Genomic DNA, 13,016 nt, shown 5'->3' with positions numbered 1-13,016 from the left:
CACGAGGTGACAAGGCGGCAGCCACGCAGGCTCCGCCTCCGTGGTAAGGCTGCGGAGTGCCTAGGCCTCCTGGGGAGCACCAGGGGGCATGGGTATGGGTGGGATGGGGTGGGGTGAGGCAAGCCGGAGCAGGACGGGCAGGCGCGAGCGTGGGTGGTGGGCATGGAGCCAGATGGGCCGTGTGCACATGGCTGCCGAGAGCCTCGAGGTCCAAAGAGAGGTTGCTCTGCCCTGCAGACCTCGAGTGTTGCACCAGGTTGGGGAGTGGGTGAGCCTTTGGAGACCTGTGCGCTGACCCGGGTTTTGCCCAGCCCTTGGCCATGCCAGCTCAGACCACCACCCTTCACCTTTGTGCACCCAGCCTGGGACTTATAATGTTGGACTGTTGCCTGTTGTCGCTTAAGCCCCGCTAGAGACTTTTGCGGGGGGTGGAGGGATGTTGAGACATGGTCTCACTACAGAGCCCAGACTGGCCTAGAATGTTGGCTCTGTCTTTTGCACCTTGATGAAAGCCCGTGTCTGCTAGGCCTCAGCCCCTCTGCACCCCATAAAAGATTGCATGCTCTCTTTCCGTCAGGGGACATTACCATGGCAGCCGCTGAGGTCCCTGTCTCTTCTGAACACTTCACCCAAATCAAAGAGCAGAAGTTGAAACCTGGAGACCCGGAAAAGGAGGAGGGTGGGGTACAAAGAATGGAAGCCCAGGAGGGTACTGTCGAGGTGGAGGCCGAGCCCTGCCAGCTTCAGGGTGCCGGGCCCCAGAAAGATCAGCCTGAGCTGCCTTTGTGGGTCCCGGTGGAGACTGACAGGCGGATCCTGACCCTGCAGGCTGTGCACCTGACCTCCCAGGAAGTGCACCTCCAGGGGCTGGGATGGCTGAGTGTGCCACACTCGGAGGAGTTTCCAGTGATGGTGCCACAGGCAGAAAGCTTACTGACATTGCCTTCTGTGCTGTGGCTGGAACAAGAGCCCCAACCCAGCCTTCAGCACTGTGTGGCCATCAGCATCCCAGAAGCGCTGTTCCCACCTGAGGAGGTGGAGCTGATGCATTTTCACCTGCTGCGGGACAGCGCGCCGGTGGCTGAGGAGGACCGAGAATTGACGCCAAACTTGGGTGAAAGCACAGCCCTGACCAAGGTATGGTTCATTCTTACAAACCGATGCCTCATAGGAGAGAGGAAAGTAAAACTGTTTTTTCTTAGATCGAGGTTTTATGTGGTATGTATGGACAAGATATTTTGAAGTTGGAAAATAAAGCACAGTAAAAATAATGAGAAACCTTACCATATATATTACACACACACACACACACACACACACACATATGAACCTTACCACGTATAAACACACATATGTAGCTGGAAGTTTTCTCTGGTCCTGCCTGGCCCCCCAGGTCCCATAGCCACTTATAAAATAATCACTCAGAGGCTTAATATTGTTTACAAACTGTATGGCCTATGGCAGGCTTCTTGCTAACTACCTCTTATATCTTAAATTAACCCATTTCTGTTAATCTGTAAGTTGCCTCGTGGCCTTGGCATTACCGGACTGCTGGCATCTTGCTGCTCCTTCGGCAGTAGCTGGCATCTCTCCAGACTTCACCTTTCTCTTTCCTGTCTCTCTCCTTGGATTTCCTGCCTGCCTCTAAGCTGCCCTGCCATAGGCCAAAGCAGCCTGTTTATTAACCAATGGGAACAACATATATTCACAGACAGAAAGGCATCCCCCAGCACTTCCCCTTTTCTATCTAATAAAAAAGGAAGGTTTTACACCGGGTGGTGGTGGCACATGCCTTCAATCCCAGCACTCAGGAGGCAGAGGAAGGCAGATCTCTGTGAGTTCAAGGCCAGCCTGGTGGTCTACAGAATGAGATTCAGGACAGGCACCAAAACTACACAGAGAAACCCTGTCTCAAAAAAAAAAAAAAAAAAAGGTGTCTTCAGTGTTTTTTATCTTAGCCATTCTGACAGGCGTAAGGTGGTATCTCAGAGTTGTTTTGATTTGCATTTCCCTGATGATTAGGGATGTTGAGCAATTCCTTAAATGTCTTTCAGCCATTTGAGTTTCCTCTGTTGAGAATTCTCTGTTTAGTTCTATAGCCCATTTCTTAATTGGACTGTTGGGCATTTTGATGTCTAATTTCTTGAGTTCCTTATATACTCTGGATATCAGTCCTCTGTCAGATGTGGGGTTGGTGAAGATCTTTTCCCATTCTGTAGGCTGTCACTTTGCCTTGTTGACCGTATCCTTTGCTCTACAAAAGCTTCTCGCTTTCAAGAGGTCCCATTGATTGATTGTTTCTCTCAGTGTCTGTGCTACTGGTGTTATATTTAGGAAGTGATCTCCTATGCCAATGTGTTCAAGACTACTTCCTACCTTCTCTTCTAGCAGGTTCAGAGTAGCTGGATTTATGTTGAGGTCCTTGATCCACTTGGACCTAAGTTTTGTGCACGGTGACAGATATGAATCTATTTGCAGTCTTCTACATGTTGATATCCAGTTATGCCAGCACCATTTGCTGAAGATGCTTTCTTTTTTCCATTGTGCACTTTTGGCTTCTTTGTCAAAAATTATATGTTCATAGGTGTGCAGACAGCCCGAACTGACCTACTCTGGTGATGGGATGGCCAAACACCCTAATTGTCGTGCTAGAAACCCCATCCAACTACTGAGGGATCTGGATGCAGAGATCCATGGCTAGGCTCCAGGTGGATCTCTGGGAGTCCAATTAGCGAGAATGAGGAGGGTTTATATGAGCGAGAATTGTTGAGACCAAGGTTGGAAAAAGCACAGGGACAAATAGCCAAACGAATGGAAACACATGAACTATGAACCAATGGCTGAGGGGTCACCAACTGGATCAGGCCCTCTGAATGGGTGAGACAGTTGATTGGCTTGATCTGTTTGGGAGGCATCCAGGCAGTGGGACCGGGTCCTGTGCTCATTGCATGAGTTGGCTGTTTGAAACCTGGGGCCTATGCAGGGTCGCTTGGCTCGGCCTGGGAGGAGGGGACTGGACCTACCTGGACTGAGTCTACCAGGTTGATCTCAGTCCGCGGGGGAGGCTTTGCCCTGGAGGAGATGGGAATGGGGGGTGGGCTGGGGGGAAGGTGAGGGGGGACGGAGGGGGGAGAACAAGGGAATCCGTGGCTGATATGTAGAACTGAATTGTATTGCAAAATTAAAAAAAAAAAGTTTTAGCTTTAATATAGTAAAATTATATATAATAAACAGTTATCAAGAATTATAGCTATAATATCTACTCTATTTGTATTTGGCAAAATTAAAGAAAATAGTTTATCATCTGTCCTATATTTGTTAACCTAAAGTTTCATACCTAATTTACCTTTTATCAACCATTGAAAACTATAATTATAACTATCTAGTCTTCAAGTCCATCGAAGACCCCAGAAGGACATGATAATATCTAAATAAACAGGAAGTGCATTGTAAGCAACTTCCAAAAATCTAGAATGACAGAGACATCTGGCTGCCTGTACAGTTCCTCTGCAACATTGGGGCATCCATCTTCAGCCTGTATGCCTAGAGTTTTTTAGTTACTTCTCTGTGTCCTGTAGAACGTCTGGCAGTCTCCTCTGCAAAGCAGGAACCTGAAGGACCATCTTGCCTTGTTTTAGCAAAATATAGTGGTCATTTTTCCATGGGTCCTGTATGTCCAGTCTATAAAGCATACTGTCAAGCAGTCCAGGCAAGATCAGTTCTTTGCCCAGCAGGCCATTTTGTGCCAAGAAAAAGATAAATTCCATATGGAATGTCTTCAATGCCCATCTTCTTCTTTGAAGTAAATTGGTGCTGCCAGGAACAGACATGTCTCACTGTCTAGAAGAGTCTAAGTTTTTAAAACAATTTGAGTGCCATATTCTGTAAGTCTTTGAAGTGTTTGAAGATTACTTACCTAATTGCAATATATCTTTATATGCCTGCAAAACTTAACTAACATGACTGTAAGTTTGATTATCCTAGCCCAGCTAATCTGTATTTCTTAATTATACATTACAATTTTAAATGAGCTGCATAAACATAATACCTTAAACAAGAGTAGAAATATACATACAGTATAACAAAATTAACTTTAAATTTGTAATAAACTAAAATCTACAGCAGTGTAAAACATTTTAAACAAGTTGTTCTTTAAAAGTAGATTCAAAGCCAGGCGGTGGTGGCGCACGCCTTTAATCCCAGCACTCGGGAGGCAGAGGCAGGCGGATCTCTGTGAGTTCAAGGTCAGCCTGGTCTACAGTGCAAGATCCAGGACAGGTTCCAAAACTACACAGAGAAACCCTGTCTCAAAAAACCCAAAAATAAATAAATAAATAAATAATAAAAGTAGATCCAATAACTTACCCTTTCATCCTATCATATCTATAATATCCCCTTTTCTTCTTTAGAAAGAGATTGCATTTATAATCAACCCTTTTAAATAAAAATAAACACTTATAAACAATATTTTGGGAATTTGGGTGTAACTTCTCCTACTATTTCCTGCTGATTTGGGGTGCTGGTAATCCTATGGGGAGCCTAAGAAAATTAAGAATTATAGTTAAATCTTGGCTGGAGTAGTCTGTGAGGATGGATCATCTCAGCCAGTCGCCTTGAAGCTGATTTTGGATGTTGGATCATCTGGGCCATGGTGTCATCAGAGACCTTTCAGGGGTTCTTGGCTGATCAAACCATATGAGCCTAGAAGCAATCCACAGGTTCTCATCTTCTGTGGAAACAAAAGCAGAACCTCTTTTCCAAAGCAACGTATCCTTAGACACAAATTTTGAAGTCAAGATACCTTTAAAGTATATATATATTGGTTTAACTCAGCAGCCTTTACAATCAAATATCTTTCTGCAGTTAAAAATCCCAAAGACAATATAATAATCTGCAGTATCCAGATTCTTTGTGTAATTTTCATCTTTTTGTGGCCTAACTTTTATATTATTCTTATTGTCTCTTTAAATACTTTATTTTTTAAAGCTATCTGCTTCTTTATATAACTGTCTAGCCTGCTTTTCCTCTCTCTTCCAAGCCTATATACATTTTTATACATAATGTAAGCCATTTAGAGGTTTATTCCATCTGAATCTGTCTTTTGTGTATCTATAATCCTTTTCTGATCATTGCTTTAAACTGCAGCGTGGTTAGGACTGAAGCGGCAGCCCATCTCAGCTTCCCAACATGGTGGAGGTACCTCCTGCCAACTCTGAGAGCCATGCTCACTGTCAGCTCTGGAAAGCAGTGAGTCTGTGTCTCCAACAAGCAACATATAGCCCAGAAACCTTTTTTTTTTTTCTTTTTTCTGTACTAGCAAAAGCTAAATTCACCACTCAGTGTGCTGTATGGCTTGGAGATATCTCTGTGTACTATTGGTGGGTTTATTAAGGCAACTCCACGTAGTTAAAAGGGAGGTTTATTTTGGGGTAACTTACAACAAGTAAAGGTATAGGTTACAGGATCCAGGAGAGGTGAAGTGCAGTCCAGCGGTGTTCTCTGGAGAACTTTGCTCAGTCTATCATCCAGGATCACCAAGAACCAAGAGCGCCTGTATATCTGGATCTCGGGTCTTAAGGGCTCCTGTCTCGGCCCTGCCTCGGGCAGGTCATAGGTAGGCGTGACAGTTACTGGAAGCCTCACTGGGGGTATTACTTCCAGGTCAAAGCTGGAACAGCTACACACTACAGTGTACTGCGTGGGAATCTGCCATACTGTAGGTCAAGCCTGCAGGCTGTGGCTGGCCTGAGAGACACAACTAGGAAGCTGTTTTTAGCTCCATTTTAGAATCTTTTTTTAAAGCTTTCTCAGGTTTTGGGTGGAAATTCTTGCTACCATGTCCGGGCGCCAAATGTAGCCAGAAGGTTTCTCTGGTCCCACATGGCCCTGTGGTCCTGAAGCCACATATAAAATAATCACTCAGGCCAGGCAGTGGTGGTGCAAGCCTTTAATCCCAGCACTTGAGGGCACAGAGCCAGGCGGATCTCTGTGAGTTCGAGGCCAGCCTGTTTGACAGAGCGAGATCCAGGACAGGCTCCAGAGGCTTAATATTGTTTACAAACTGTATGGCCTATGACAGGCATCTTGCTAACTACCTCTTATATCTTAAATTAACCCATTTCTATTAATCTGTAAGTTGCCTCGTGGCCTTGGCATTACCGGACTGCTGGCATCTTGCTGCTCCTTCGGCAGTAGCTGGCATCTCTCCAGACTTCACCTTTCTCTTTCCTGTCTCTCTCCTTGGATTTCCTGCCTGCCTCTAAGCTGCCCTGCCATAGGCCAAAGCAGCCTGTTTATTAACCAATGGGAACAACATATATTCACAGACAGAAAGGCATCCCCCAGCACTTCCCCTTTTCTATCTAATAAAAAAGGAAGGTTTTACACCGGGTGGTGGTGGCACATGCCTTCAATCCCAGCACTCAGGAGGCAGAGGAAGGCAGATCTCTGTGAGTTCAAGGCCAGCCTGGTGGTCTACAGAATGAGATTCAGGACAGGCACCAAAACTACACAGAGAAACCCTGTCTCAAAAAAAAAAAAAAAAAAAGGTGTCTTCAGTGTTTTTTATCTTAGCCATTCTGACAGGCGTAAGGTGGTATCTCAGAGTTGTTTTGATTTGCATTTCCCTGATGATTAGGGATGTTGAGCAATTCCTTAAATGTCTTTCAGCCATTTGAGTTTCCTCTGTTGAGAATTCTCTGTTTAGTTCTATAGCCCATTTCTTAATTGGACTGTTGGGGCATTTTGATGTCTAATTTCTTGAGTTCCTTATATACTCTGGATATCAGTCCTCTGTCAGATGTGGGGGTTGGTGAAGATCTTTTCCCATTCTGTAGGCTGTCACTTTGCCTTGTTGACCGTATCCTTTGCTCTACAAAAGCTTCTTCGCTTTCAAGAGGTCCCCATTGATTGATTGTTTCTCTCAGTGTCTGTGCTACTGGTGTTATATTTAGGAAGTGATCTCCCTATGCCAATGTGTTCAAGACTACTTCCTACCTTCTCTTCTAGCAGGTTCAGAGTAGCTGGATTTATGTTGTGAGGTCCTTGATCCACTTGGACCTAAGTTTTGTGCACGGTGACAGATATGAATCTATTTGCAGTCTTCTACATGTTGATATCCAGTTATGCCAGCACCATTTGCTGAAGATGCTTTCTTTTTTCCATTGTGCACTTTATGGCTTTCTTTGTCAAAAATTATATGTTCATAGGTGTGCAGGACAGCCCGAACTGACCTACTCTGGTGATGGGATGGCCAAACACCCTAATTGTCGTGCTAGAAACCCCCATCCAACTACTGAGGGATCTGGATGCAGAGATCCATGGCTAGGCTCCAGGTGGATCTCTGGGAGTCCAATTAGCGAGAATGAGGAGGGTTTATATGAGCGAGAATTGTTGAGACCAAGGTTGGAAAAAGCACAGGGACAAATAGCCAAACGAATGGAAACACATGAACTATGAACCAATGGCTGAGGGGTCACCAACTGGATCAGGCCCTCTGAATGGGTGAGACAGTTGATTGGCTTGATCTGTTTGGGAGGCATCCAGGCAGTGGGGACCGGGTTCCTGTGCTCATTGCATGAGTTTGGCTGTTTGAAAACCTGGGGCCTATGCAGGGTCGCTTGGCTCGGCCTGGGAGGAGGGGACTGGACCTACCTGGACTGAGTCTACCAGGTTGATCTCAGTCCGCGGGGGAGGCTTTGCCCTGGAGGAGATGGGGAATGGGGGGTGGGCTGGTGGGGAAGGTGAGGGGGGGACGGAGGGGGGAGAAACAAGGGAATCCGTGGCTGATATGTAGAACTGAATTGTATTGCAAAATTAAATAAAAAAAAGTTTTAGCTTTAATATAGTAAAATTATATATAATAAACAGTTATCAAGAATTATAGCTATAATATCTACTCTATTTGTATTTGGCAAATTTAAAGAAAATAGTTTATCATCTGTCCCTATATTTGTTAACCTAAAGTTTCATACCTAATTTACCTTTTATCAACCATTGAAAACTATAATTATAACTATCTAGTCTTCAAGTCCATCGAAGACCCCAGAAGGACATGATAATATCTAAATAAACAGGAAGTGCATTGTAAGCAACTTCCAAAAATCTAGAATGACAGAGACATCTGGCTGCCTGTACAGTTCCTCTGCAACAATTGGGGCATCCATCTTCAGCCTGTATGCCTAGAGTTTTTTTAGTTACTTCTCTGTGTCCTGTAGAACGTCTGGCAGTCTCCTCTGCAAAGCAGGAACCTGAAGGGACCATCTTGCCTTGTTTTAGCAAAATATAGTGGTCATTTTTCCATGGGTCCTGTATGTCCAGTCTATAAAGCATACTGTCAAGCAGTCCAGGCAAGATCAGTTCTTTGCCCAGCAGGCCATTTTGTGCCAAGAAAAAGATAAATTCCATATGGAATGTCTTCAATGCCCATCTTCTTCTTTGAAGTAAATTGGTGCTGCCCAGGAACAGACATGACTCACTGTCTAGAAGAGTCTAAGTTTTTTAAAACAATTTGAGTGCCATATTCTGTAAGTCCTTTGAAGTGTTTGAAGATTACTTACCTAATTGCAATATATCTTTATATGCCTGCAAAACTTAACTAACATGACTGTAAGTTTGATTATCCTAGCCCAGCTAATCTGTATTTCTTAATTATACATTACAAATTTTAAATGAGCTGCCATAAACATAATACCCTTAAACAAGAGTAGAAATATACATACAGTATAACAAAATTAACTTTAAATTTGTAATAAACTAAAATCTACAGCAGTGTAAAACATTTTAAACAAGTTGTTCTTTAAAAGTAGATTCAAAGCCAGGCGGTGGTGGCGCACGCCTTTAATCCCAGCACTCGGGAGGCAGAGGCAGGCGGATCTCTGTGAGTTCAAGGTCAGCCTGGTCTACAGTGCAAGATCCAGGACAGGTTCCAAAACTACACAGAGAAACCCTGTCTCAAAAAACCCAAAAATAAATAAATAAATAAATAATAAAAGTAGATCCAATAACTTACCCTTTCATCCTATCATATCTATAATATCCCCTTTTTCTTCTTTAGAAAGAGATTGCATTTATAATCAACCCTTTTAAATAAAAATACAACACTTATAAACAATATTTTGGGAATTTGGGTGTTAACTACTCCTAACTATTTCCTGCTGATTTGGGGTGCTGGTAATCCTATGGGGAGCCTAAGAAAATTAAGAATTATAGTTTAAATCTTGGCTGGAGTAGTCTGTGAGGATGGGATCATCTCAGCCAGTCGCCTTGAAGCTGATTTTGGATGTTGGATCATCTGGGCCCATGGTGTCATCAGAGACCTTTCAGGCGGTTCTTGGCTGATCAAACCATATGAGCCTAGAAGCAATCCACAGGTTCTCATCTTCTGTGGAAACAAAAGCAGAACCTCTTTTCCAAAGCAACGTATCCTTAGACACATATTTTGAAGTCAAGATACCTTTAAAGGTATATATATATTGGTTTAACTCAGCAGCCTTTACAATCAAATATCTTTCTGCAGTTAAAAAATCCCAAAGACAATATAATAATCTGCAGTATCCAGATTCTTTGTGTAATTTTCATCTTTTTGTGGACCTAAACTTTTATATTATTCTTATTGTCTCTTTAAATACTTTATTTTTTAAAGCTATCTGCATCTTTATATAACTGTCCTAGCCTGCTTTTCCTCTCCTCTTCCAAGCCTTTATACATCTTTTTATACATAATGTAAGCCATTTAGAGGTTTATTCCATCTGAATCTGTCTTTTGTGTATCTATAATCCTTTTTCCTGATCATTGCTTTTAAACTGCAGCGAGGTTTAGGACTGAAGCGGCAGCCCATCTCAGCTTCCCAACATGGTGGAGGTACCCTCCTGCCAACTCTGAGAGGCCATGCTCACTGTCAGCCTCTGGAAAGCAGTGAGTCTGTGTCTCCAACAAGCAACATAATAGCCCAGAAACCCTTTTTTTTTTTCTTTTTTCTGTACTAGCAAAAGCTAAATTCACCACTCAGTGTGCTGTATGGCTTGGAGATATCTCTGTGTACTATTGGTGGGTTATTAAGGCAACTCCACGTAGTTAAAAGGGAGGTTTATTTTGGGGTAACTTACAACAAGTAAAGGTATAGGTTACAGGATCCAGGAGAGGTGAAGTGCAGTCCAGCGGTGTTCTCTGGAGAACTTTGCTCAGTCTATCATCCAGGATCACCAAGAACCAAGAGCGCCTGTATATCTGGATCTCGGGTCTTAAGGGCTCCTGTCTCGGCCCTGCCTCGGGCAGGTCATAGGTAGGCGTGACAGTTACTGGAAGCCTCACTGGGGGTATTACTTCCAGGTCAAAGCTGGAACAGCTACACACTACAGTGTACTGCGTGGGAATCTGCCATACTGTAGGTCAAGCCTGCAGGCTGTGGCTGGCCCTGAGAGACACAACTAGGAAGCTGTTTTTAGCTCCATTTTAGAATCTTTTTTTAAAGCTTTCTCAGGTTTTGGGTGGAAATTCTTGCTACCATGTCCGGGCGCCAAATGTAGCCAGAAGGTTTCTCTGGTGCCCACATGGCCCTGTGGTCCTGAAGCCACATATAAAATAATCACTCAGGCCAGGCAGTGGTGGTGCAAGCCTTTAATCCCAGCACTTGAGGGCACAGAGCCAGGCGGATCTCTGTGAGTTCGAGGCCAGCCTGTTTGACAGAGCGAGATCCAGGACAGGCTCCAGAGGCTTAATATTGTTTACAAACTGTATGGCCTATGACAGGCATCTTGCTAACTACCTCTTATATCTTAAATTAACCCATTTCTATTAATCTGTAAGTTGCCTCGTGGCCTTGGCATTACCGGACTGCTGGCATCTTGCTGCTCCTTCGGCAGTAGCTGGCATCTCTCCAGACTTCACCTTTCTCTTTCCTGTCTCTCTCCTTGGATTTCCTGCCTGCCTCTAAGCTGCCCTGCCATAGGCCAAAGCAGCCTGTTTATTAACCAATGGGAACAACATATATTCACAGACAGAAAGGCATCCCCCAGCACTTCCCCTTTTCTATCTAATAAAAAAGGAAGGTTTTACACCGGGTGGTGGTGGCACATGCCTTCAATCCCAGCACTCAGGAGGCAGAGGAAGGCAGATCTCTGTGAGTTCAAGGCCAGCCTGGTGGTCTACAGAATGAGATTCAGGACAGGCACCAAAACTACACAGAGAAACCCTGTCTCAAAAAAAAAAAAAAAAAAGGTGTCTTCAGTGTTTTTTATCTTAGCCATTCTGACAGGCGTAAGGTGGTATCTCAGAGTTGTTTTGATTTGCATTTCCCTGATGATTAGGGATGTTGAGCAATTCCTTAAATGTCTTTCAGCCATTTGAGTTTCCTCTGTTGAGAATTCTCTGTTTAGTTCTATAGCCCATTTCTTAATTGGACTGTTGGGCATTTTGATGTCTAATTTCTTGAGTTCCTTATATACTCTGGATATCAGTCCTCTGTCAGATGTGGGGTTGGTGAAGATCTTTTCCCATTCTGTAGGCTGTCACTTTGCCTTGTTGACCGTATCCTTTGCTCTACAAAAGCTTCTCGCTTTCAAGAGGTCCCATTGATTGATTGTTTCTCTCAGTGTCTGTGCTACTGGTGTTATATTTAGGAAGTGATCTCCTATGCCAATGTGTTCAAGACTACTTCCTACCTTCTCTTCTAGCAGGTTCAGAGTAGCTGGATTTATGTTGAGGTCCTTGATCCACTTGGACCTAAGTTTTGTGCACGGTGACAGATATGAATCTATTTGCAGTCTTCTACATGTTGATATCCAGTTATGCCAGCACCATTTGCTGAAGATGCTTTCTTTTTTCCATTGTGCACTTTTGGCTTCTTTGTCAAAATTATATGTTCATAGGTGTGCAGACAGCCCGAACTGACCTACTCTGGTGATGGGATGGCCAAACACCCTAATTGTCGTGCTAGAAACCCCATCCAACTACTGAGGGATCTGGATGCAGAGATCCATGGCTAGGCTCCAGGTGGATCTCTGGGAGTCCAATTAGCGAGAATGAGGAGGGTTTATATGAGCGAGAATTGTTGAGACCAAGGTTGGAAAAAGCACAGGGACAAATAGCCAAACGAATGGAAACACATGAACTATGAACCAATGGCTGAGGGGTCACCAACTGGATCAGGCCCTCTGAATGGGTGAGACAGTTGATTGGCTTGATCTGTTTGGGAGGCATCCAGGCAGTGGGACCGGGTCCTGTGCTCATTGCATGAGTTGGCTGTTTGAAACCTGGGGCCTATGCAGGGTCGCTTGGCTCGGCCTGGGAGGAGGGGACTGGACCTACCTGGACTGAGTCTACCAGGTTGATCTCAGTCCGCGGGGGAGGCTTTGCCCTGGAGGAGATGGGAATGGGGGGTGGGCTGGGGGGAAGGTGAGGGGGGACGGAGGGGGGAGAACAAGGGAATCCGTGGCTGATATGTAGAACTGAATTGTATTGCAAAATTAAAAAAAAAAGTTTTAGCTTTAATATAGTAAAATTATATATAATAAACAGTTATCAAGAATTATAGCTATAATATCTACTCTATTTGTATTTGGCAAAATTAAAGAAAATAGTTTATCATCTGTCCTATATTTGTTAACCTAAAGTTTCATACCTAATTTACCTTTTATCAACCATTGAAAACTATAATTATAACTATCTAGTCTTCAAGTCCATCGAAGACCCCAGAAGGACATGATAATATCTAAATAAACAGGAAGTGCATTGTAAGCAACTTCCAAAAATCTAGAATGACAGAGACATCTGGCTGCCTGTACAGTTCCTCTGCAACATTGGGGCATCCATCTTCAGCCTGTATGCCTAGAGTTTTTTAGTTACTTCTCTGTGTCCTGTAGAACGTCTGGCAGTCTCCTCTGCAAAGCAGGAACCTGAAGGACCATCTTGCCTTGTTTTAGCAAAATATAGTGGTCATTTTTCCATGGGTCCTGTATGTCCAGTCTATAAAGCATACTGTCAAGCAGTCCAGGCAAGATCAGTTCTTTGCCCAGCAG

General features: G+C 43.9%; 1 protein-coding gene across 1 annotated transcript in view; it reads left to right on the top strand.

Moving 5' to 3' along the window:
• The first annotated feature begins 588 nt into the window (after nt 1–588).
• Ctcfl (CCCTC-binding factor like) overlaps nt 589–13,016 on the top strand; it is a 43,526-nt gene continuing 31,098 nt past the window's right edge. Inside the window, exon 1 of the mRNA XM_052725408.1 lies at nt 589–1,137. Coding sequence (XP_052581368.1) covers nt 589–1,137 — 549 coding nt within the window. The remainder of the gene's footprint in view (nt 1,138–13,016) is intronic.

Source organism: Peromyscus californicus, unplaced genomic scaffold, assembly GCF_007827085.1.
Source record: "Peromyscus californicus insignis strain IS unplaced genomic scaffold, ASM782708v3 Scaffold_7__1_contigs__length_154581171, whole genome shotgun sequence".
Classification (NCBI taxonomy): Eukaryota; Metazoa; Chordata; class Mammalia; order Rodentia; family Cricetidae; genus Peromyscus; species Peromyscus californicus.
This window is presented reverse-complemented; position numbering and strand designations above follow the sequence as displayed.